General features: G+C 42.2%; 1 protein-coding gene across 4 annotated transcripts; it reads right to left on the bottom strand.

Moving 5' to 3' along the window:
• Positions 1-1,586: 1,586 nt before the first annotated feature.
• Positions 1,587-26,891, bottom strand: C11h3orf52 (similar to human chromosome 3 open reading frame 52). 4 transcript variants are annotated; one of them, XM_063270768.1, is made up of 7 exons: positions 26,708-26,848; positions 23,572-26,550; positions 21,877-22,006; positions 14,669-14,796; positions 7,954-8,024; positions 4,095-4,276; positions 1,587-3,032 (listed from the first exon to the last, which is right to left on the bottom strand). In XM_063270768.1, the coding sequence occupies exons 3-7, from the start codon at positions 21,941-21,943 to the stop codon at positions 3,028-3,030; spliced, it is 453 nt and encodes a 150-aa protein (XP_063126838.1). In that variant the 5' UTR covers positions 21,944-22,006; positions 23,572-26,550; positions 26,708-26,848; the 3' UTR covers positions 1,587-3,027. The 4 variants fall into 4 exon arrangements, 2 of the variants coding, with proteins under 2 accessions (XP_063126838.1, NP_001413967.1); NM_001427038.1 differs by lacking the exon at positions 23,572-26,550 and having other exon boundaries at positions 1,593-3,032; positions 26,708-26,891; XR_005491328.2 differs by lacking the exons at positions 1,587-3,032; positions 23,572-26,550 and adding an exon at positions 5,302-5,489 and having other exon boundaries at positions 4,107-4,242; positions 26,708-26,842.

The raw sequence follows: 26,891 nt of genomic DNA, 5'->3' as shown, positions 1-26,891 counted from the left end.
TGGAAGGCATAGGGAGGGGCAGACTGGAAGGGTTAAGGGAGCAGGATGAATGGAGTGAGGTGGGAGGCACGATGGAGGGTATGGGAGGAACAGTTGCATTTCCAGGTTACCTACAAGGAGGAGAGGCTCTCCCCTGTTGCATATGGCTGGCTTTGTTCCAACCTAGCCTCTGCAGTCACGTGTTTGACAGTTTGTCTGTATTGTTTACAGTTAAACCTGGCTATTTTTTCTCTGCTGTTTCCTGTTCCATACACACAGGTCCTGTTTTTCTAATAACATTAGCAACGTCTTTTACTGTCCTCTTCACTGGTATCATCTATGCATGCAAAAAAAGAAACCACATGACTCAAAAAAGACCTACAGGTGGTAGAGATGGCTTCCATGACTAAAATTGCTTGCTGCTCTTGCAGATGACCTGGGGTCATCCCAGCATCATGGTCGTATCCACAATTGCCTAAAACTCCAGTCCCAGGAGATCCAGTGCCCTCCTCTGATCTCTTTGGACTGCTGAACACATGTGGTGCATATACATACACTCAAGCAGAGACACATAAATGAAATTAATTAAAGAATTTTAAAGATTAAAAATATAGAGAGAAAAAGTTAAATTGCAAACTAAAAGGAGTTGGACATATGGCCAGAAATTTTTGTTGAAAACAGGACAAGTGTTCTATCCATAGCTGAATAACTTCTGAAAGCTACGGGACTCATCCTAAATTATCCCTCCAATTATCTCACAGATAGTTGTTGAAATCTTATGATCAACCGGGCATTATTCCTGTCATTAAAATGTGTGGTGACCACAAAACTTGTCTTCTAGAACAAAACAGTTTGTATGAGCATAGAGTTTTTTTTTTTTTTTCAAACATCTCAGTATGCTTTAAGTTACCTATAACATATTGGACCCAAAATTCAAACCTTGAAAAGTCTTCTCTTTGACCAAATGGTCAAAATCAAAACTAAGGTATTTCTATGTTAGTGTTTCCCAAAAGAGAAGGGGAAAAAAAACTAAGCCAGTCCTCAAACATGAACAGACCCATCCTTCCAGCCCCACCCAAGGGCAGTTTCATGGGAGAAAGGTTTACTTTGACTCATGGTTTTATTCCATCATGAAAAGAAAGCATGGTGGCTTTACAGCAGTGAGAGCATGGTAGGAAGGTCCATATCACGGTAGACTGGGGAGCAGAGAATAAAGCTTGGACCAACCTGACTGGGCTGCAACCTTCTAATGATTTCCTCTACCAATCTCTTTATGCCAGCGAGCCCCGCCTCCTAAAGGTTATGCAGCCTCCCCCCAGACAGTATCACTAACTGTGAAACGAGTGTTTCATGCATAAGCCTGTAGGGACATTGCAGATTGAAAATGTAACACTCTGCCTAAAAAAGAAGAGAGGGGGTAGGGATAGGCTCCTCCCACTCTCCCTGGAAACCAGAGGATGATACAGTCAACCCCAGTCCAACCTGGTCCAACCCAGCTTCATCTTCGTCACACAGAGGAGCAAGCTGTCTCCATGCACCCTATCGCTTCTACCCCCAACAAACACATGGCCTTAATGAGGAAAGACCCAAGAGGCAGAAAACAGCACAGTTGAAAAAAAAATAGTTTATTGTAAATGCTTTTAGATCATTATATATTAAAATTCCTCATTACTTTAGAAAAAGTAAAGGGACACGGAAGTTCACAGTTGACATGTAAAAAAATAAAATTAAATAAAATAAAGGGGAAGAAGAAAACTCCACCTGTTTCAGGAGCTTAAGGAACTATCCTGAAAAATGAAACCATAAGTTACATTGTAGCCATTATCATTATACTATATTACTATAGTATATAGTCCTTAAATAAGAAAACAAGTTCACAGTGTTCAGAACCCTACACTTGACACATACTCATGCACAGTTGTCTGCCATAGAGACCTGACTAATCTAAGGTATCAGCCTGGGGAATTTCTCATTATACAACAATGAAACTAACTCTCCCAGAAAATTTCCAGGAAGGCAATTTCCCCCAACAAAACAACCATTCAGTTCTTTTACGACAGGCAATTTATATCCACAGGTGACTGATACAGTCATTAGCTTCCTTCTGGCCCTCCAAGGGACTGCCATATCATTTGGGACAGTTTCAAAAGGACAGAAATTCTCTGCTCAGCGATCATCTGTAGGAAGACACGCAAACAACACCTCAAGAATTTAAATCCTACGGGGAGGTTGGTGATACCAAGCAACACAAAGCCAGTGTGTGGTATCAATAGCAGAAATTTAAGCAGTCTTAATGATCCTTTGATGACTTTTATAATAATAATAATAATAATAATAATAATAACCCACATGGGTGGCAATCTTAAAAGATGGTACCTGATCAAAACTCAGAGACATATGTTTTCAAAAAGAAAAAAAAGATAGAGTCATCTCAGGACCACAGCAGAGATGAGAAACAATTAAGACATTTCGATCATCTTTCTATATGTAATGCTCAGCGATAAGCCTGACTGAGCTCAGCTGTCAGGTCTAGGTAGTGGAAGAAGATGAAGGGCTACACTCCTTAGGTCTTGGAGTTGTCTTCCTTTTCCTCTTGCCCTGGATCAAAGGTCCACCAGATATAATTGTGAGTGGGGAGAGGGCTTCAGTGAACAACTGGTTGGTTCTCCCTCTTTCCCCTGGCTACCCTGATGCAGCTTTGACTTGCCCCATCAGCTCTGGTTAACAGAACCTGCCTAGAACAAACTCAGATGCTTATCTATGCAACAACACAGGAAAAGCATTTATGCACTAGTAGAAGCTGCCAGTACTTCAAAGCAGTGAGAATCCCATGTTGCGGGATCTTAGATTCACCCCAGACCTCTAGCTCCTGAACCCAGCTGAGGCAGCTCTCATAAACTGCCATTCTGAGGTGGACCCAGACTTCACATCTGTGTAGAATCAGTGGGAGGGCTGTCTCCTCTTTCAGGTCACTGCTAGATATGCTTCTGAATTGTCTTCAGTCTGAGACTCAGCAGAGCACTGCCTTCTCACACAACCCCCATCGCTTCATTCTAGAAAGAAAACGAAGACAAACCAAAGTCACTGTGTGCTTAGTTTTGATCCAAACTAGAGTCACCTGGGCAAAGAATCTCAGTGAGGGATTGCCTAGGTCAGATTGGCCTGTGGGCATGACGGCGCCTTGATTGATATGGTGTGTTGATTGCCTTGGTTGATATGAGAAGGCTCCGTCTGAAAGTGGGCAGGGCCATTCCTCAGCCCGGAGCTCTGGACTGTGTAAGAGGGGAGAAAATGGCTGAGCACAAAGCACAGACTCATTCCTTTCCCTTTGGCTCTTAACGGTGGTTATGACGTGACTGGAAACTTCAAGTTCCTGCATCCCTGAGTTCCCTGCAGTAACGAAATGGAAGCTGAAGTTGTGTTTTGTTACAGCAACAGAAGTGAAACTAGGATGATTACTAATTTTCAAAAGCTGAAATTACTTAGGACATTTGTACTTACAGATGGTGTCATACTGTCTGAGTATATAATCTTAGATCAAATTGGAATTGCCATCAATTCTGAACAGAAAAATTTCACTCTCTGTATGCATGCACAAATACAGACATGCATATATGTAGACATGCATGCATGATGAATACCCTTCAAGGGGAAAATAATGTTTATTGGAAGCTCACTTATTTTGTTATGATTCATGATAAACATGTTGATGTAGCCTCTTGAATGATGAGGGCATTTGAACATTTGGTCCTTCTTTGTAATCTACCTATGACAATAACTGTAAAGTGTTAGCACCTCAAACCACCATCTGCAGGCCAAAAGAAACTGATGAGGGAGGGACATGGTGGGCGGTGCTGGCTTGGGTGGAGGTGTTCATATAGGTCCTGGTAGACATCTGCTGTTCTGCACTGAGGCTCTGTGGGAGGGACAACACTCTATTTTTTTCCACAGTATCTTCTCACTACTCTGTCGGCTTACAGGTTGTGACCTCCAGAGCAAAAGATCAGTTTGTGGAAGAGTGAATAATTACTTGATTTGACCAATACAAGGCACCAACGTTGATCAACCAAGTTGTTCATCACTTCCGGTCCAACTTCTTTGCTGTCCCTACTTACCATAGAGCAGGAGCGATTCTGGGTCAAGCCCGAGATTCTCACAAGTAGATAAATTCTTATCGTGGAAACTCTGTCGCATAATGCCCAGCACCAACTCTTCGCTCATCATGTACTTCATAAAGTCATCGTCTTCAGATGGAACCCCAAACTGCAAGTGATAGGTTACCGTGGCATTTTCAACACTGAAAGCCAAACCATTAGAACAGACAGACAGACATGGTAATGAATACACAGAATCATATCGAGACTCAGACACCAATTTTAACATTAATATTTCCTTGGCTCCACATCTTCCTGTAACCAGCTACAGGGGGTGCATTAGCCCGGGAGAATGCACTACCCTAGAGCCCTCCTCCAGCAGCCCTCACATAACCACCACCAACTGCTCACACTTTAGGGGACCACTGAGAGTGAGTTTGAAAGGGAAGGACACAACCCGCCTATCATAAAGAAAAGGTGAGCGTTGGCATAGCACCCATCTGATATTAGCCTTCCATGCTGTGTGGCAAGGCCAGATGTTCCTCCTCTGTCCCTGTCTTCACGTTCTCAATGTTGCCACTACATGTATACACCAGGGCTATTTAATTTAATGAGTTCTTTTAAAGGGTTCATTTAGTATTTCATAGGTTTACACACACACACACACACACACACACAAAACACACACACACAACACACACACACACACAACACACACGCACGCACACACACACACACACACACACACACACACACACGCACACACACACTTTGACCATACATACCCTCCCCCAAGTTTAACCTATAAAAATGACTATGGTCTGACCCAAGGCTCCTTACCCTGTGCCCACACCCTAGCTCTTGAAAATGACCTGTTTAGTGCAATGAATTGTACCTCCTATGTTTGGGGGAGCTACTCCTTCATGTACACTTCCAGAGCCCCTTAAAGGCATGATGACCATATTTTTTTTTAAATCTCTTAGTAATTAGACCTAAAGAATTTTCAGCCCTGGGGAGACTCTAATCCTTTCATCTTTCAGAACACACTTTTCTAATTTTTTTTACAGTGAAAATAATTATAGGTCTGTCGTAAATTAGTAGCTTAAGTGGCTTCCTCAACATTTAATTCACAGGTAACATTTAATTTGTCTATTGCTTTGGTTAAGATGGCCCAGATTAGGTTCAGCAATAACAACAACAGCAACAACAAAAATTAACAGAAGCTCACATCAGAGAGATCCTTCTAGGGAGAGATTTATAGATGCGTCACTCTCTCCGGAGTTAATCAGGCCACTGCGATTCCAAGGATTGGCAAAGAGCTCCCTCTGGAGGCCAGATGTCACATAGGCTAATGACTGTCCATTTTATAATACAGGTTTGTAAACTCTTCCATATAGCAAAGAACTGTGCCAAGCCCTATGAACCAAATAAATTACAGAGTAAATAAAGACTCTTACAAGGCCTAGTTACCACGATGCCACTAAAGGGCGATGTTAAAAGCCCATTTTCAAACTCCAATCCAGCTAGCCTAGTTTGCATGTGTCACTAATTACCCCTTAGCAGAGTGATTTATCACTCAGGAGGATGGGCAGGCACAGGCGGGAAGGCCGCAGCAGTCCTGCATGCCCACTGCTAAGGATCTTGGCTAACTGAGGAAATGGGCCTTGGGGTGGGTGTTCGGAAGACCAAGCTGAAAGCTAAGAGAGAATATCAAGATGGCTGACCCAGAAAGCTAAGAGAGAATATCAAGATGGCTGACCCAGTCTGAGTGCACCATCCCTGTCACTCTTGCCTCCACCACCCATGTCTCCCCTGGTAGATTTATAAAAGGCAGACATTTGAAGGAAGGTGTTTTTCTGTGGACTTTCCGCAGGCCATCCTGGAGTGGATCTAGCAATGGATGCAGTCAAAGGCACTTCCAGGTACTTTGGGCCCGCTCTAGACCAAGGTCAGGGTCTCTTGGTAGACACGAATGCATGTGCTGAGCATAGGGATGTCTTTTCATACATGCAAGAGTATCACTTTAGATGTGATGATTTTGAAAACTCTAAATAAACTTTAAAAGACATGGGGGCTCGGGGCTGGAGGCTGGGGTGTGGCTTAGTTGATGAACTGTTTGCCTAGCATGCATAAAACCCTGGATTCAAACCCCAGCATACAGAAAACCTGACACAATGGCACAAGCCTATAAGCCCAGCATGTGCAGGCAAGAGGATCAGAATTTAAGGTCAACCTTGGTTATGTGAGCTATATGAGATTCTCTCTCTCTCTCTCTCTCTCTCTCTCTCTCTCTCTCTCTCTCTCTCACACACACACACACACACACACACAGACACACACACACACACACACACACACACACTATCAGTTCTTTTTCTGAAGTACTAAAGTCCTTGAGTTTTTTGTTTAGAGAACATATTTTAAAGATCTCTCTTTCTTGTGTGTGTGTGTGTGTGTGTGTGTGTGTGTGTGTCTGTGTGTGTCTGTGTCTGTGTCTGTGTGTCTGTGTGTCTGTGTGTAGTATAGTGTTGTTAGATCCCCTGGACTGAAGTCAAATAGGTGTTTTTGAGCTGCCAAACCTGGATGCTGAGAACTGAACACAGGTTCTTGGAAGAACAGAATGTGTTCTAATAGCTGAGCCATCTCTTCAACCTCCCTCCCCACAGATAGCTTTAAAAATATGAACAAGTTCTCTAACAGTAAGCCTTGGCCTAATTTCTAGACCTCTTTTACTTAGTTTTCTTATGGGTTTTTCCAGTGTCTATTCCCACCCATTGAATGCTAAGTTCAGGTCCTTTAAATTCATAGCAAGGGGAAATTCTTGGAAAGACCCAGAAGGCTCTGGGGTGGAAGAAATCTCTACTACGATCTTCAAATGGAAAGATGTATCAAAGGGATGAACAAAGCATGTGAGGTCCAACTATCTAATTCTCCATTTCCTACACCAATTATTGTGCCAGTGACTTATGATTAAATACAGTAGGGTTCCACTGGGCAGCATGTGCCTACAAGACATCTAAAGAAGAAGGAAGATAACATCAGACTTCATGTCCTTCCCAGTCCTATCACATCACGTTACCACTGGTTTATACGCTCCTCTGTCAGATCTACTGGTATTATGGTTGAAGTGGGCCTCAACATGTAATGTTGACTTTGATAACTACCTCCCAGTGACACCCTAGGAACAATGGACATTAAGGCCTTTTCATATAAATCTTATTTAAAGTATGTCCAGTAATCTCAGTGATAAAAAAGAAAATTTATTAAATCACATACACGCATATCTTTTGATTGGTTCAAACTATTTAATTTCTTAGAACTAAAAAGCAAAACATGTATATACATATATGGACACTCTAGATAGCAAAAACCAAGGAAAACAGAGTTGTTAATTTTGTAGGGATGAGTGTAATGAATCATTGGCGGTACCACTAAAGAAAGGAGACAGAAGAGACATATAGGTGGGTTTTTATGTTCTTAATGTTGTATGAGGTGACTACACTCTTGAGTCACTGCTGTAGCACATAGATCATGTCCCTTCTAGTGTATCACTCTCTGAGATTTATGTCTATTTCTGCACTTAACTGATTTCTGTATCTATTGTTAAACAGAAACGTTTCTCTTGGACATGCTTTTCTTCTCTGAGAGTGACCATAATTGAATCACATAATTAGTCCATGATTTCCTTCTCTCTGCTTTGTTTGATATTTGTTGAACTAAGAAGTTTCCAGGCACCATTCCAGCATGACATTGTGCTTTTTACTATCAAGTCTTCTGCAGCTCCAAAGTTCAGGGAAATCATTGTGGGTGAATGGACTTGGGTAGGTGGGTGGGCAATCTTCTGAGAAAAATAGCAAGATGTAAAGACCAGAGCCCTTACCTGAAATCCATGATATCAGCAGAAGTGAAAAAACGGTTCAGAGCTGGGGACTGTCTATACATGTCCGTGAGCTAAACACACAGCAAGAAAAAAGCACACATGTCACTGAGAATCGTGGTACATACCACCCACAGAAGCAATGGCTTCAGGACAAAGGAGAATTCACTCTGGCTAGGAATTCACTGGTTTGGGGCTCTGGACTAAGAGGAAGAAAGTGTAAGCTGATCACAACTCAAGTTAACACTCAAAGGAGATCTAAATGGTCTAACTAGTAGAGTCTCATTGACAGGTAGGCAGCCAGGCACATGTCTATAATCCTAACATTCCTAAAGCTGTAGAAGTGGGACTGCCCAGGATCTCAGGGTAACACTGTTTTTATGGTGAGTTCTCAGTCAGCCACGACAACATAGTGAGATTCTGTCCAAAAAAATTTAAATAAATAAAATAAAGTAAAATAAATTGAGCTCATTGATAAGGCCCAAGTGACTCACCGGGAATCCTCAACTTGACTTATGAGTTGAGCACACACTTGGTAACCTTAGTGGTGCTAAAATAGTAGAAATTCATTTACTACATCTAATATAATCAACATTGTGGCTTGGCTCAAAACACTTTCTTTTATTAGCCTACAGTTGGGCATCTAACATAAAGCCCATTTTATAACAAGGTGAAAATATAACTCATGAAATTTGTCTAACTATTGTCCTCAAAGCCAAAACATGAAAAGCTGCATATGTGGTCTTTCACACCACCAAGAGTGGTCCATGAGTTAACAATAGAGGATATTCTTTCTCCATTCCCCGGTCCTAGCCGCATCCTTTTTTCACTTATATTTAGAAATTATTATTTCTTTATAGAATCATAATGCCATGCTAATTATGTTTTTATTCAAATAAAAGGTATTATATTCCATATAATTTTCTAAGAGTTGGTTTTTTTTTTTTTCATCAGACACATCCTCGCTATCTTGCTCATGTTGGTCTCAAACTCCAGTGTCTTCCTGCTCCCAAGTAGCTAATACCACAGATATGTACCATTCTGCCCAAATTAAGCAAAGACTGAAGGAAAGGCCATCCAGCGACTGGCCCAACTTGGAATCCATCTCATAGGCAGGCACCAAATCCTGACACTATTACTGATGCCATGTTATACTTGCAAACAGGAGCCTAGCATGGCTGGTCTCTCAGAGGCTCTACCAGCAGCTGACTGAGACAGATGCAGATACTTACAACCAACCACTGGACTGAGGTTGGGACCCCTATGGAAGAATTAGGGGAAGGATTGAAGGAATCAAAGGGGATGGCAATGTAGATGGCAAGTATGAACAACTGTGTCAAATAACCTGGTCCCTGGGAGCTCCCAGAGACTAAGCCAAAGAACATACATGGGCTGGTCTGTGGCCCCGGGTGCTATGTAGCAGAGGACTGCCTTTTCTGGTCTCATTGGAAGATGCACCTAATCCTGCGGAGACTTAATGTCCCAGGGAAGGGGGATGCCAGAGGCAGAGTTGTGGGGAAGAGGTGGGTGGGTGCGTGGAGGAGCACCCTCTCAGAGACAAAAGGGAGGAGAGATGGGGTAAAGAACTCTGGGAGGAGTGACTAGGAAGGGGACAATATTTGGAATGTAAATAAATAAAATAATTACTGTTTTTAAAAGACTTGCCTTTATACTGAAAATTACATTCAAGATTTATGCATAAGATACATCTCAGGGCCCTTAAGTCCAGGTCCTACACAGAATGCATTAAGTCGTTATACCAGCTCATCCATTTCCCCACTGATAGTCATGTGACTTCCTTCAATGCTGTCTTTATGATAAACTATGCTAAGGCAATAGTTATCCTCAACCACCTCTCTGCACCTTTTTGTTCATTTGAGAATATCCCCAAGATACATAGCAAGAAATGGAATTACTGGTCCAAAGGCAGGTACATCTTCAACTTAACTCATTCTTGGTGAACATTCTCCGTATTCCTCTCCTCCTGCAATCAGACCTGTTCCATTTCTCCTATTCCTACTAAACTTAAAACCTTTTCTCAATCTCAGAGATGTAGGGCCACATCTCACATTGTGTATACTGCCCTTCTTATAGGTAGAGCACCTTTCCATGTGTTCCTATATATGTATGTGCCCATGTGCTTGGTGCCTATGGAGACACCATTAACATTACAGGTATTGAGGGCTGGCTGATATGTGACCACTGGGAACCAATACTGTGCCCTCTGCAAGAACAGCAGGAACTCTTAACAACCAAGTAATCTGTCAGCTTGCTTTTCCAGGACTTGATTAGTTCTCCCATCAAGTTTCAGAGATACAAATCCTAATTGCTTTGTACTAGGAAACATATGGCTGAACAAATTTACACTGCATTCCTTCTGCATTTACATTGGGAGGCTAAACACCTTGATCTCTAACATAATAGTTCTAGGAACAATCAGGACTAGGCTGGGATCTGGTACCACTCTCAATGTAGGCACAACTCTAGGATTAGAATAAAGTCACCAAGAGCAAGACCCACTCTTGCTCAACCTGCAGCTTCAACCCTGACACTGTTCTGGACCTTTCACTAGACCAGACCTTATGATGAGTTAGCCACTTCCAAGTATATCAAGAAAGCTTGGTGAGCCATGACTTTATTCACTAACAAGCACTGTAATATAGAAAGCCCAGCAGGGCCCTATGAGGGTGCACATGTTCTTGCCTACCTCATCTCAAGGATGCTGCACAACCAAATACCCTCCTACATAACTCAGCAGGTCAACGGCACTTGGTGTTTGCAGAACTCTAATCTTAGTCACAGAACCTTTATAATCATGACAGGCATTTTGTCCTTCCTTTTCTACAGATTAAGAACAAGTATTTCAAGAGGTTCAAAACTTGCTGGTTCTTGTATAGCTTGTAAATTCGAAAGGCCAAATTCATGATTAGGTGTGACAGATTGAAGCCCAACTCCTTCCCGTTTTACCTCACTACCCAGAGAAGGTAAAGCAGTGGAGGAGCATGTCTGAGTTATCAGGAAAGGAAAAAACACAATGTGAGAAGAACTTTGGAAGAAAGGGGAGCCATCTTAGTTCTTGAGCTCCGGTATGAAGAAGGTAGATGATGGATAGGAGTGGGGAAATTCAGGTTCAAGAAGGCGATTTTCACTGCTCAGAATGAAGGGAAGGTGAGGTTAGATGCAGGGTGCCACAAAGGATGTTTGTTCAAGCACTAAAAGTGTTGGTAATAAATAATAACCATATGCCTCTTGTAGATCATGCCTATTGTTTTTGTAAAAACATATATGTATGTGTGCTTATTGTATTTACATGCATGTGTGCACTCATGTATACAGGCATGTAGAGGCTAGAAGATGTCTTTCTTTCTTGCTCTCCACCTCACTTCTTGAGCTAGCCTTTCATCCTGAATCCAGAGCTCATGAAATAGCTAGACTAGGTGGCCAGCAAGCTCTAGGGATCTGCCAGTCCCCCAACCCTCAACTCTCTCACCACCAACAGTAGAATTATAGATTCCGGCATCCATGCCTAGCTGCCTTACATGGGTTCTGAAAATCCAAACCCAGTTCCTCATGTTTCCACAGCCTTCTCTCCAACACTTATCATTATTTCAAACCTTTTATTTGTCCCTGTTCCTTCCTCTAGTCATCCCAGGATCTAGCATTCTGTTTGCACATAGCAGACTCGGGAAAATGTCAAAGCTAAAATTGGAAATTAGAAGAAAGAAGGTATGACTGTGCGTGGCTAGTGCACACTCTAAAGGTCTTTTTGGTGTTGCATTTGGGACATAATGGCATTTTCTAAAAGAACTCTGAATAACTTCAACAACAGCTCTAGGGCAAACGTTCCAAACAGCACTAATGATCTCTTTTATAGAGACTGCACACTCTGCTTTAATTTCAACTCATTTCTCAGATGCTAAATTGACAGAAATACTGGCTGCTAAATAATCAAGGGAGAATCTGGCTGACACCTCTCTGGATCCATGGCTATATTTGTTTTACAAAGTGAATTACAATGAACAAAAAGGCTACCTGGGGGAGACAGGGAGACTCATCTATCTCAGTTCTTTGATCTACTTTATTTTGCATTGGGTTCATAGGATTCCTGGTTACAGAGCATATTCCAAGTTCTAGACGCTATCCACCTGACATCTGTAAGAGCAATCTTTATTGTAAACTATATCCTCTCAAAAGCATTTTTGTTTTGACATTTTTATATCTTTGTGGTTTGGTTGGTTGCTTGGTTTGGGATGATTTGGTTTGGAGGACAGGGTTTCACTCTGTAGGCTAGGCTGCAAATTCACTGTGTAGCCCAACTTGCAATCTTCATGTTTCACCTTCCTAAGTATTGGAATTCCTTATGTTAGCAATTACCCCACCTCCTCAAAAGCTAAATGATTAACAATCTATTGGACATCAAGTGCTCTATCCTTGACCAAAATGACTATGTGCTTATGAGGGCACAAGAAGCAAGGAATGATGTGTTGAGAGCAGAATCACAGAGTGACACTAAGCGAGGGTTGCCCTGCTGCATTGTGTTTTGGCCATACGTTCACCTGGAAACCCAACCAAAAGATGAGAGTTGTTAAATAAAAATGATTGGAGGATATCTTGAGAAATGGCTTAGAGGGTAGGAGCATGTACTGGTCCTATAGAGAATCCGAGTTCCCAGCACCCATACTAGGTGACTCACAACCCACCCGTCTCAAGTTCCAGTGGATCTGACACTTTCTGACCTCCACAAACACAAACATATGATGCTTATAAATTCACACAGGCATACATACATACTCATAAATAAAATATTTTAATCATTTGAAAATGTACAGGATGTCACTGTTGGTACACTCCTGAACAGACCCAAGCTAAAACATCAAAACAAAGTCATAAGAACTGAAGTTTCCATGTAACTGGGCTGAAATTAGGATGCATATCTAACTGTCTGATAAATGATGGTTGACGTGAAAGCTAGATTTCCCAAACAGGCCAGCTTCAATTTGCTTGATAATGAAGTTCCCTCAAATCTTTCTCCTTTCTTATAAGAACCAATAACCTGAAATAATCTATGCTTAACAAATCAGGTACTTTCATCCCGTCTCCCTGTCTCCGCTTTACAAGAAAAGGCATTTTGAAAGTTCTATCCACTCTCTTTCCTTTACTCCTTTCTTCAAACCCTCCTACTTCTATAAAACCAAATCCCTTTGCTCAGATCACCAGAAGATGTCTTCTTTGTCTAGAGCCCTGTATTCCACATTTCTAGAACTGGACATGGCTCCGGCACTGCATGGTGCATGGCTGGAACTAGCACCAATGAGGTGAGGTTAAGATGGGAGGACAGAGTGTGGGCTACATAATAAGACCCTGTCTCACTGTGGGTGTTGTGCGAACTCTTTGATAAGCTAGCCAAGATTGATCCCCAAAATCGTCAGTCTGCAGAGCCTCTCTACCTTGTACCTCTTCTGCCTTTACCATTTCACAAATCATCTAGCTAATCTTCCAACTGAGAGGCTGGAGGTACACTCTTCTTTGCCATGTTCCAATCACTAAGTTCCTCCAAGTAGAGATGCCTCTGAAATCTCAACTCTTCCTTATGGTCCCCGCGACTGCCCCTAGTTCCAACTGCCTTTACTTCTCAGATGCCCTGCTGTCTCAGAACTATTCTCTTCAAGTACTGTGCAGTACCACACAGAAAGAAGAAAATGAAAATCTAACCATGTCAGCCTACAAGGGAAAATCTTTATATAGTCTACCAAAAGACTACCAGGTCCTTCTCCCTACTTTCCTGGTCAGTTTAACCCCTGAGCGTCCTCACCACAGCGTGCTCGGACTCAGTAGACTACTGCACGGACCCCTGACATAAATATCTTCCGCTGGGGTTGGGGATTTAGCTCAGCGGTAGAGCGCTTGGCCTAGCTAGCGCAAGGCCCTGGGTTCGATCCCCAGCTCTGAAAAAAAAAAATATCTTCCGCTGTTCCAGCTTTCTGTCCCCACTTGACAAGGAAAGTATGTATGTCCTATAACATCCACAGCCCTGATGTTATAACTAGCCTGAGGACCAGCTCCTCCATCTACTTCCACCTCCATCTCACATAATTTAGATGCAACTCCTTTGTAGTATGTGAGCAGGGGAGACAGGGATAGCAGAATGCCTGAGACACACTGGTCAGTCAAGCTATCCAAACTGGGTGTTTTCTGGTTCCCAGAAAGAAATTCTATTTCAAAAATAACATGGAGAGCAATTGAAGAAGACACGTGATGTCAACCTCTGGCCTTGACATGTGCACATAGGTGTGTGTGCACACACAATGACATGCACACACAAAAACAACCCCAACAACACTGTATGTAACTCAGTGGGACACACTATACTGTTTGTAACTATTTGATTGCTTTCCCTACGTGATTATCAGCCCACAAACAAGGACTATGTGGCCCTGGCACACAGAATCATTAAATCTTCAAGGAATACAGGATGGGTGAAATACAGGACCAGCCTATGTGAAGCAACACTGTCTTCTGGGTTACACAGAGCTGGAGTCCAGACCAGACTCAAACCATTTGCTGGCTTTGCAGCCCAGAAGACACAATTATAAGCATCTTCTGCAGCTAACATTCAGAGAAACAAAGCAGCTTACTTTAGAGCTCTTTGCCAACTGTTCTAACAAAACTCTTAATCCAATGTTAAGACCTCAGTAAACAATACGTAAGACATAATCACCCTCTTAGTGAGCAAATGATGCAATTCCTCTTCATTAGCACACTCCTCTGGAATCTTGAGCACGATGAAAAATGTTTTGTTTGATGACAATTCGGGCATTTCATTTTCATCTTCATCTATATAAGTCACTGAACAGATTGAGGGGATAAAAATAATGGTGAGCACATGCATAGAATAATGAATTTAATAAAGCCAGATGTGGTGGTGCACACCTGTGATCCCAGAGCACAGAAGCAAGGGAACCACTTCAGATTCCAGGCCAGCTTGTTCTACATAGCAAGCTCCCGGGCATACATGACTTCATAGTGAGACCGGTTCTCAAAATACACAGAGCAAACCAAGGCATTCATCCTGTTGGCTTCTATAACTAAGCATAACTCTCAGTATTGGCGGAAGCCAAAGCCTTGACACAGTAAGTAAGTACAAGCAGAAATGCTTTCTTTGCTTAACCAAATAGAATAAAAGAGAGTCACTTGTCATGATAAATATCTTGTTGGTTTTAGGTCAAGGGGCCTCAGACACCACAGGATATAGACTAGAGGAAGAACCACAAGTAAAGAACGGGAAGAACATGAACTTATTTTTGCTGCACTGAGTCTGAAAGTTAGCTAGATACCCAGGTAATGGAATCGGTGCTAGAAAACAGCATGGACACGTAGTATATGGAGAGATTGTCAGCAGCTTCACTGAACCATCTTCCAGTTCAGCGCTGTCAGAGACCATGAAGAGAAAGTGGTATCACAGACAAGAATAGAGGTGAAACTAGAAACTGAAGTTATGAGTCCATGTCTCCAAGTGTTCCAAGAGACAGGGCATGGGCATGAAGTCATCACTCCATCACAAGAGAAGGATGTTGACGTACTCTGTTTGCAGAAGGGAAACCAAACTCACTTGGAGCCCCAGGGCCTGCAGAGCAACACATAGGACAATGAGCTCTGTGTTGCTTGTGTTCTAATGACTAGAGCTAATTGATATTTAAAGAGTTAGAGCTGGAGGAAAGAGGAAAACCACACAAAGCCAGGAGTCAGAACTGAGAAACTGCCACTGGCATGCTTATTCCAGTTCTCCTGGTTCCACTCCAACCACACAGGCTTACCCCACTCAGGTGGTCACCTCATCTGCCCTGTGAAAAGCGTGGGCTGAGAAACTAGGTGCTCTCGGGCTTCCCCCTCAAATTCTGTGTCTCATACATCACTAACTGTGCCTCTTACTGGACTTTGAAAGGTCGTCTTGGCATAAATTCAGTGTTTTTTGATAGAAATGCAGATAAAACCGATAAAACGCAGGGCTTCTCTGTCTCAAAAATCTAGGTGGAGAGCAACCGAAGAAGACACCTAATGTCAACCTGTGGCCTTCACATGTGTGTGCGCGTACACACACACACATACACACACACACACACACACACACACACACACACACACACACACACACATTCAAATGAACATGTTCAACAGTCTTACCAAGCTGTTAGCCCTGTGAACTACAATAATAATCAGTATAGCAAAATAAACCCACAGACACAATAGATGCGAGAATGCTCTGGGAGTTACCAACTGCCCTCTAATTAGATTTAAGGCTCACTGAGTTTCTCCCCTGGAAGAAACTCACAGTTGGGGTTGCAAAATCTGGCCAAGAGTCCATGACTGGGGGACTTATAGGCCACGGGAGTAAATAACCTACTATCATTCTACTAAAAGGACATAAGAGCAAACTGCTTCTAAGTTCTAATCTTTATATTCATAGATGAGTAGTGCTCTCAAACTTCATCAGAGAAGCTTCGTGGAGCGAAGGATGGTGGTGGAGACAGAAATTCAAAAGTGACCAAAATGCAAAGAATGCATCTCAGTGGAGTGCTCGCCATGACTGGGCATCTACATACCCCGCCTCTAAAGCTCAGAGACAACCGTGGAAGAAGGATGGAGAAGTTTAAGATCTCAGAGTCAGGAAGACAAGAATGAAGTCTTCTCAACAGGACGGGACAGTCGCACTCACGAATTCATAGCAGCTGTGGTTGTCTGCCCAAGACCCACACAAGGTCAAGCTAATCAACATTGTAGCATAAAGGAAGGAGGGGCTTCTGAGCCTCCACCCTCCAGGAGGTACTGGCAGGTAATGGCTTCTAAGGAAGGGAGAGATTATGTATAAGGTGTAGTCCTGGTAGGTCAGCCATGCTTCACCAGGTCCCACTCTTAGGAGTATATGGTCAGCACAAATTAGACCTCATAGATTATTAAAACAAACAAACAAACAAAAAACATGAAAACACAAGAACATGGCATGAGAAGGAATGGGGAGATGGGAATGGATGGAAGAGGAGTTAGGGGGAAGAATTTAGGGGGAAAAATGAGGGTTAATATGATCAAAATGTATTATGTGAAATTGATAGAAATCTTAAAGTTAAAATAAAAATAATCACTTACGTTTGATGGATACTTCTCCTTACTAACCTACCCCAAAAGAGAATGTTCTTTCTGGCTTCAGTAATTATAGATTAGTTTTGCTTACTTTGAACTTTAAATAATGGAACCATAGTGGAAATAAACAAACAAAACAATACAGAAATCCCAGTATGCTCTTATGTACTGCTAATTTGAGTTCTGGCAGGAGACAGGCATATGCAGCTCTGTGCTGGAAGACTTACCTAGCATGTATGGCTCACTCCACATTTAAGTGTATATGCACATACATGCATATGCACTTGAATATATATATATATATACATACATATATATATTTATTTACTTCACAATCAGAAATTCCTATTCACCATTGTTCAATAAAACTGGGGTCAGTAGACACAAAGGTTTAGAATATTCAGAGAGCAAGATCTCAATGCAGACATACCTCTACATTCTTCAGTAAAAGAAGAAAGAGAAAACAATACCTGAGTGACAAGGCAAATCCCATGAAGGATTGTTTCGAAGGAGAGATGCAGGTACTACACTTAGAACCTTTGGATGCTTAAGATATTTTGTTGGAAATGCAAGTAAGACCTCAAGTCTTGGGAATGTCTAAAAACGCCAAAGATCTGATGGAAAGACTGTCAGGCAAAAATAGGACGTAACTTTCAGAAAGTGGGTTGAGAGAATAGCAATTAGGTTCCTGCCCTGAAGGACCTTTGTAGGTCACGGCTGTTCATCCAATCTACCAAGGATTTCCCCCATGAGTCACCCTAACCAGGAAGTATCTCCCTGTGAAAGGAGTATGCCAGGTGACACCAAAAGGCAGAGGAAGAGTGAAGTAGTCCACTCAGTGCTGCGCCACTTAGAAAGCCTCTGCTCAATCATGTCACAGCACTTCTTCCAAAGCAGACACGAGAGGTGGGCAGGTCAACTGCAATCCTGGGGGAGGGGATGTGGGGGCCCTCCGAGCGCTCTAACTTTACACCTGTTCGTTAAGAAACATTTCTTAGTGTGGTATTATTCTTCTCTAACCAGGGTATCAGAGGCAAAAAGAAACACTTGAAAGTGCTTAAGGAGCTCTCCAAATTATCTACAAAGAAAGTGACTCTGAGGTAAAGAGGTAAATGTTCTCCCTCTCCCATGATGTGATGGTTTTAATGAGAATGGCCCCCATAAGTTCATATATTTGCATGCTTAGTGCCCAGTTGATGAACTATTTGGAAGAAGTAGGGGATATGGCCTTTTTGGAGTGGGAATAGCCTCCTTGGAGGGGATGTATCAGTGGGGGTGGGATTTGAGGTTTTAAAATGATTGCCAGGCCCTCTTTCTGTCTCTCTCTGTGTGTGTGTGTGTGTGTGTGTGTGTGCATGTGTGTGTATATACACATAATCCTTATATACCATATATATGTATGTATACCCTTAAATACCATACCATACATATACACACACACACACACAGAGATATAATACACATACATATACATATATATGATCTCCACATCAAAGATTTTACAATTCTTCAAGGAGAAGGAAATTACATTGTCCATTAATACAATTCTCTACAGAGCCAGGACAAAACTAGTTCTCCCAAGTCAATAAGCTTCACCTAACTCCCACCATAAAATTGTCAATTAAAGAAATTATCAATGTTAACTGAGTCTGGTGGAGTGATGACCTCTTATCCCTATTGTGTACACCGCCTCTGCACCATATGTGAAGCTGAGTCATGACTCTGAATCAGTCATCACCTCAGTGCACGCCAGAGCAGAGGAGGCCACCCCAATTGTCAGACAATAACAAGTGTTCAATCCTTAGAGGACTGAAAATAACAATCAGATCAGCCACCTTGCATTAAATATCACCACATACAGGAGAGTCTTAACAATAGCAGCTAGACTTCCTCACTGGACACCCTGCCATGGGGCCCCTGTGCCTAGCTAGCTAACCCTTTTATCCGGGATGCAGTCACTGTCCTGTTCTGCATCTATTTCCACTGCATAGTCAGCTCCTCCTCTGTGTCAAGCCTGTCTGGGAACTAAAGAATCTTGAGATTGGAGTTTCACGAGAGGACAGGAGGAGACTGGGCCATGTGGATACAAAGGAATCGCTTTGTCTAAGTCTTAACTTTTGACTCTCCCAACATCATCCTTTCTCCTATTTCCCACACAATACTCAGTTCTGCAAACATGTGATTCATATCAATAAGCTTGGTGATTGGGCAGTGGCTGAAGATTGCCAACTGTCATCCCAGAACTATCAGCAGAGCAGCTCTGGGTGTGGTAAGCATGCTCACACACAGGTCAACCTGCTGTCTCGATCCCTTTTAATCTATTGTGGTCTATATTATCTCACTCAGATTCTTCTCTGAATTTTTTAGTGATTTAGCAAAATGATGTCGAAATTATTTTAAAACCTTAAGGAAAGACTGCTCTCTTAAATTTTGATCTCAAAGTATTTCAAAATGTCAAGCAGAGATAAGAAGAAACTATTAATGATATATGATAACTGTCTTAGTTAGGGTTACTATTGCTCTGATGAAACACCATGACCAAAAGGAAGAAAGGGGATTTTAGCTTATGACTCCACATCACTGTTCGTTATCAAAGGAAGCCAGGATAAGAATTCAGACAGGGCAGCAACCTGGAGGTAGGAGCAGAAACCATGGAAGGGTGCTGCTTACTGGCTTGCTCCTCATGACTTGCTCAATCTGCTTTCTCCTAGAACTCAGGACTACCAGCCCAAGGGTAGCCCTGGAATGGGCTGGGCCCTCTCCCATCAATTTCTAATTAAGAAAATGCCTTATAAGCTTGCCTACAGCCTGATCTTCGGGATGTCCTTAGTTCTGGCTCCCTACTCTCCAGTGACTCTAGCTTGTGTCAAGTTGACATAAAACTAGCCATGGCATTAACTGAATATGTATTATTTTCAAATTCAAAGTCGTATAAGTAGCTGCCATTTTTAAGTCTACTATGATTCTCCCTGCAAGTCTTAGAGCCCGACAGGCAAGATGCCAAATAAAATAAGTATTTCCCTAGGAGGGGAAAAAAAAAGCAAGATTATTTTTGTAATTTCTTGTATGAAATTAACATATGTTAAGATGCAAATCTGCAGTCAAATTAAAATTAAGTTTGCATTATAATATTAAAAAGCTATTCTGAAATTTTGGAGTACAACTTTTCACATATCACAAAAAAAAAATAACTTTTAAAGTCTCTGCAGATTGCTTTTTTTTTTTTAGTTGAAGTCAGGAGAGTTCCAAAGACTAGATAGACATCCAGTATTGTGTTTTCAAGTTCAGAATCTTAAACCATTTGCTTTATGATCGGCTCCCTCGGGTGCTACCAGGCAAAGCAGTCAACTTTCGGGATTGCATCAGGCACTTGAGACAGGAGGAGACTGTGTGACTAAGCTTTGGTTTCAGCATCCACCTGTGGCAGCTGATGACAGCGTCAATGACTAGAACAATGCCATTGTCCTCAGCATGCGGGAGGAGGTACAGCACACCTTAGAGATGCTCCCTACTTAAAACAAGCCCACAGCTTCAAGGCATCACCCATCCCACCTAAACAATGTCTAACTAAGTAGACACTTGTCAGAAACTCAAAGGCTGAAAGTCAGGGGAGCTGATGCTATGGAAATCTTCCAGACACCATCAAGCTTGAAGAAAAGAGTAAGAAAATTTGCTTTCTAGAAAAAAGAAAGCCCAAGAATCCCACTAGAGAGACTCAGAGCCCACTGTCATTGTAACATTCTGTGACCGGATAACATGAGTCAGACCTCATGGAGGCCATGGACCTCAGGAGACTCCAGCTCCACATGAACCACTTCTGCATGTGCCAGTGAGACACCTGCCTACTTCAACGTAAAAACCACTTACCTACCGGAGTTTACCAGCTTGAGTAGCTTAAAATCTTTGAACAATACATGAAATGACTCTTAAAGTAGTAACAACTTAAAGTTCCGGAGAAGACAATTGTTAGTGACCTGGGAAAATTATTCAAATATAATGTCAAAATCATGAAGATGGGCTAAACTATTTAAATACTAATATCAAGTTAAAATGCAAATAAGAGAAGAACATGTGACAAACTATTAACAACAAAGAATAGGACACTAAATATATTGCTTTGCATTCAAAACACACAGCCATCGAATGAGATAACACAGACACAGTATATTTCTAGTATCGTGTAACCATTTCACAAGACATATTCAACAGATATGTAAGAGTTATTTCAAAAATAACTTAAAATAGTAAAGCATGTATTAAAATGCAATTAAATGTAGATTGGTGTTCAAGCTCATATATTAAGCAACAGAATGATGGCTCAGGGTTAAGAGTGCTTAGAGCTCTCAGGACTCTTCAGAGTACTCATGTTCAGTTCTAAGCACCCACACAATGCCCTCTTCTGGATTTCTGCAGCACCTGCACTCATGTGCACATACTGATGTCACACACACACACACACACACACACACACACACACACACACACAGCATTTCCAGTTTTATTTTAGTTTAGTTTCTATTTTTGCTTTTGAGACAAGGTCTCACTATGTACAACCAGTTTGACCTCTAGCCCACAATACAGCTCAGGCTGGTCTTTAACTAGAGACACCTTCCCACCTTAGCCGCCCAAGAACTGGGAGGACAGGTGTGAATCCTCACACCGAGCTGCCCAAGCCATTGTGCAGTTCACATCGTGAATAGTAAAATAGCACTGAGTACATTTGTGGTTTCAGTGGTGTAAGTCACAAGCATTCATCAAGGTCTCCCCAGTGTGACGATGCAATGCTCTTACCTCCTACAAGGCACAGGCTTATAATGACCACTATAGTGAAACACAGGAATATGCTCACAATGGCCATCCACAGTTTACATTTTCCAACCACGCTCTTGTTACAGGAACTCCAGGGCCTTTCCTGGTCCACCTAAAAAGCAAAGGGAGACTGTGAGGTAGTCATTGGGTTTCAGCAAATAGTCTCAATTTCTCACTAGAGAGCGGTAATGAAGAATTAAGGCCATCAGGATCTTAACCTCAAGAATCTATATGACACTGAATCAAACTTACAACAGGGAAGAATGGAACCTCAAGAGGAAGTTAGTCAAAGACGCCTTGGGGGTTCCAAAGTGGAGATAGGAGGCAGGACTTTTATTCTTAGAGTTTTTAAAAATGTATTTATTTCTAATTCGCATGAAAATTGTATATATTTATGGAGTTCATTGAGATATTTCAAAACCCATGTGTCATGTATCATGGTAGATGAGAGTGATTGCTGGTCCGTTACCTCTAATGTTTCTAATTTCTTTCGTGTTGGGTACATGCAAATTCCTCTCTACTAGCTATTTTGAAATATATAAACCACTGTCAGCCATAGTTTCTCTACTGTGCTACAGAACATTGTGAGGCATTTTTTCTGTCTGTACCTCTCTACCTATTAACTACCTGCTCCCCATCTCTCTGTTCCCAATTCCCTTCCCTACCTCTGGTAACAGCACTTCTGCTCTCTGCTTTTATAAGATCAACATTTTAAACTTCAGTACAGAAATGAGAGCATACGATATTTATCATTGCATATAGAAGAAAGGGTTTTGAAAGTATTAAAGGCCCAGGAAGCAACATCTAATGATCCATGACAGAACTGGCCAAAGAGACCAACCTAAGGACTGGGATGTAATGTCATAAAGAGTCATGAAATTGAGATTAGAGAGGGAAGGGCTGGAACCTACTGTGAAGCATTCTGTGTTGGCTTTCCCTTGCTGTAACAAAATGCCTGAAAATAAACCGCTCAAAGATTTATTTGGGCTATGGTTTTATTTTTGGTTTTAGACCATGGTCAGCTAATTCTGTGGCAGACACAGCACATCACAGCAGTGGGAAATGGAGGCCATTCACCGCACAGCAATCAGAAAGCCAAGAGAGAAAGGGTCAAAGGAGTTGGGAACAAAACACACACTTCCAGGACAAAACCCAGAAAATACTTTCTACAAGTAAGTCCTACTTCCTAAATTATCCAGTATTTTCCAATCATGCCACCAAATGATGGTTCTGGGAACAGAGAGGTCTGTAAGTGAAGTCAAAGCCCCCAGGATCTGATTACCTTTCCAAAGCCCCATCATTATATTTTGAAGCATTTGGAAAAGAGGTCTTCAGAAACACATGAGCCTTGGATGATTGCTCAGGTCCCATTACTCTGGGTATGACTGCTGTGAAGACTGGCGGGATCTAAGTTGGTGTGTCCCAATGATCTGTTGAGAGGCCTCAGGCAGGTTCTTCCACAAGGCGCCCTCCATATGTGCTTGCACACTCCTCCGGAGGCCTTACATTATGTGACACATTAGATGGCTGTGGTCTTTCTCTGAACATTTCAAGAGATCCACCAACCTTGAATTTTCAGGGTCTTTCTCTGAACACTACAAGAGATCCACCAACTCTCCAGGTAAATTACTAGATATGTGACATTAATGCCAGATCTAGATACATTGGCAGGATTACCTATCTCTGGTCCAAAAAGCTTGTCTTCTTCTTGGCTCAATTAGGAGAGTTTATTATAAACAAACAAACAAACCAGCAGTAACAGGAAGTCCATGCACAGGAAAACCTGCACTTTCATATCCTCACATTTGATCCACACACTTCATCTAGGGACAGAAAAGCCAATTGGTTCTTGTACTACATCGAATAATGCATAAAAAAATAGGGCTAATTTGATAACGCAGATAAACCTTGGTTACCACAGAGCAGTCAATTTACTGAATATTATTAGTTAATACAACGATGATGCCATCACCTAAGATATCTCTGGGATGTTGAGTCAGGGCCCCTGTCATGAGCTCTAAGACACACTCAGTCTCGCCCTCTTACCTACAGTTTCTTTTGCAATATTTTGCCCAAGGGTGCTAACCTGTAGTAACAATAGACAACGTTGTGTTCGATGGTTTACATTCCTTTCCCTCTACGTTCCAATTCAGATTAAGAAAGAGAGACAAATTGTTCATATACTCCTAGCCCAACTTTTATACACACACAGAGAGAGAGAGAGAGAGAGAGAGAGAGACAGAGACAGAGACAGAGACAGAGACAGAGACAGAATCAACGTAATGTTTTCTTAAAATTGATGAACAATGTAGACCTGAGACATTGAAAGACACCGAATCTGAACTTCAGGGCACTGAGTGAACCTGCGCCATTAGGTTGTTATCTCTGAGCTTCAGCTTCTTCCCTGAGCTATTTCATCTCTCAAACAAGAGAACTAGCATCCTCCCTCTTCCACTTTCATTTCTTTCCCTTAGGATTTAACACTGAACAAAAGCAACTTGGGGAAGGAAGGGTTTATTTGCCTTATACTTCTAAGTCTCGGGCCACCCTTGAGGGAAGTCAGGGCAGGACCTCAAGCAGGAATCTGACGCAGAATTCATGGTGGAATGCTGTTAACTGGCTCTCACACTGGCTCATGCCAAACCAGTTTCTTTTAGCCCCGGACTACTCGCCTAGGAATGATATCCCCAACAGTAGCCTGGATCCTCTGTATCAATTGATAATCAAGATAATCCCTTACAAACATCCACACAGATCGATGATCAACCCGGTACAGTTACTCAGCTGAGACTCCTGTCACGTGATTTTTAGGCTATCTCAAGTTGACAGTTCAATGCTAACTAGGGCAGTTCCCTCAACGTTGATAATAATTAACTGCACTTATGGTTTACACCGCTGCACATAATAGCGATAGGTACAAAACGTGTGGTTTAGAAAGTGTATGGACTACTTAAATAAGCACGAAGGTCAGAACTATTATCACACAACTTAAGATGGTGACACACAATTGGTAAGCGTGTAACCATGTGCTTGTGCTAGTCAGTTCTTTCTGAACCTCATTGATTGAGCTTTTCATGATGAAACACGTTTCAACCTATTCTACAGAGTCAGAGGATGGCGAACATGTTAGGGAAGGGTTTGAGGTTTTGTTCTCTCTCTCCTTATTAAAATGCTATGACTCAAGTATTTCTAGAAGGTTCTTCAGGTTCTCTACCCTTACCCCATTCTCTCAGTTATTGAAATGTTGCTATTTAGTAACCTACAAAGCCAAATTATGAGGAAGTCTGGCACATCTGCATACATCTGACTAACAAGGAAGTCACTAGGACACCAAAGCATGGTTTTAACAAGGCAGGCCCTAAGCCATCATAAAATTCTGATACCCAGTTCTCAGCTGCTGTCCACAAATAGTCTAGAGCTCCCATAGCCTAAATGGAGCATATGATATTAACATTGTTTCACAGCCTTCTCTGGGATCACACACTTTTTTTTTTTTCTGGAAAATGCCTCAATCTTTGGGGATGTGCTGCACCTGACTAACTAGAGGCAAGTATTTCTTTCTTTTTTTTTTTTTACAAGTTTTGTTTGAATTTTTATTTTCCTTTACATTTTTTCTTAATTTTTTGAGAATTTTGCATAATGTATTTAAAAAATAATATTCATCCCTATTCCAATTTCTTCCAGGTTCACCCCCACCTTGAGGCAAGTATTTCTAATTCTCTTGCCTAATCCCTGCCCTGGGGAATTATACAGAAAGTTCCTGATTATGGCTTCTTGCACTGGCCTTCAGCCATTACTTTCCAAACTCCATTCATCTGTGGTCTTATTTCATGCAGACATAAGGAGCCAACTTAGTCTCCAAGATACCTATGAAGCAAGACATTGTCACACCGTGTTTCCAGGAATCACTGTGGACACAGAGTAATGTTTTCAAGCTTTGAATTTTTTACTAAAGTCAGAACTTGGGCAGAAGAGGGATGGAGGTCGAGTGCCCAGAGAATCTAGTGTACCCAGGAAAACTTAAGCAAACCTTTGGAGTTGATCAGAAGAAGTGGTTCAGTATTCAAACTCTCTGATGTTTTACAAGTATTTGATCTGTGGCTAATGCTCAGCTATGACATCAGAAAAGACACACCCCTAAGGACTTCCTTAGAGAAGTCCTTAGAAGAGAAGAGAGTGAGGCTAGTTCTTAGGAAGAACTTTGATATTATTTCCCTTATACTGAGCAGGCAAGTCCACAACCCCTCAGTCTAACCTCAGCAGCTTTCCTCCTTCTCTTTACCTGTTTTTAGTGCGGAGGAAGCAATGACAAAAGTGGGAGAAAGTAAGACGTGTTTGAAGGTGGGGGGAGGGCACGGAGGACTTAGAGGTAGGAGACAGTTGACTGTATACTGCTAGAGGTGGTCGTAGCTGGGGGGAGGGGTGTTGGAAGAGGGAAGGGGAGAAAGGGACAGGAGAAAGAGAGAGAAAGTGGGGGAAGGGAGAGAGACAATATGATTCAATCCATCACTCTTAATTTTATTAGAGAAGGAAAGAAAAACAAGTTAAAAGTTACATAACTTTCAAACACCACCTCTACTTCTTTTGCTCTCCCTTGAAAGGAGCAGCCACGCCCTTCTACAGGATTCCTGAAGAGTCTCTAGGCGGGGTCCGAGTCTGAGAAATGAAGGGATACGGTCTAAGGAATTCCAAAAGTTCTTGCATTCTTTAACCTCCCCTTCTCAGCATGTCCGGACGATGGAAGGACACTCCCGCGCCCATAAGCGGTGCCAAGCCCCTTTCCTGCTGTCACGCCAGAACCCTAAGTCCTTACCTGTGCGGGGCTAGGGTCCTGGGTGGAGCAAGGCTGGATCTGAAGGCTGTTCAGAGGCGTCAGTTCTTCCTGCTGCCCCTCCACTATCGAGAGCTCCAGCTCTTCCCGGGATGATGGGGTCCTGGACCCTTCCATGGCAACTCGGAAGACCGAGGCTCCACTGAGAGCCAAGACGCGAGCACCT

This window comes from Rattus norvegicus, chromosome 11, assembly GCF_036323735.1.
Source record: "Rattus norvegicus strain BN/NHsdMcwi chromosome 11, GRCr8, whole genome shotgun sequence".
Classification (NCBI taxonomy): Eukaryota; Metazoa; Chordata; class Mammalia; order Rodentia; family Muridae; genus Rattus; species Rattus norvegicus.
The sequence above is the reverse complement of the archived record's forward strand: the minus strand, read 5'-3'. Positions and strand labels throughout refer to the sequence as shown.

Bases quoted from the DNA above. Each gene is read 5' to 3' on its own strand.
- C11h3orf52 (NM_001427038.1), bottom strand. From the start codon at position 26,842: ATGGAAGGGTCCAGGACCCCATCATCCCGGGAAGAGCTGGAGCTCTCG. The intron at 8,025-14,668 runs GTGATTATGTCT...CTGTGTGTTTAG, and splicing joins ATCATTTGCTCACTAAGAGG to CTCACGGACATGTATAGACA. The intron at 4,277-7,953 runs GTAAGGGCTCTG...TTTGGCTTTCAG, and splicing joins GCTGATATCATGGATTTCAG to TGTTGAAAATGCCACGGTAA.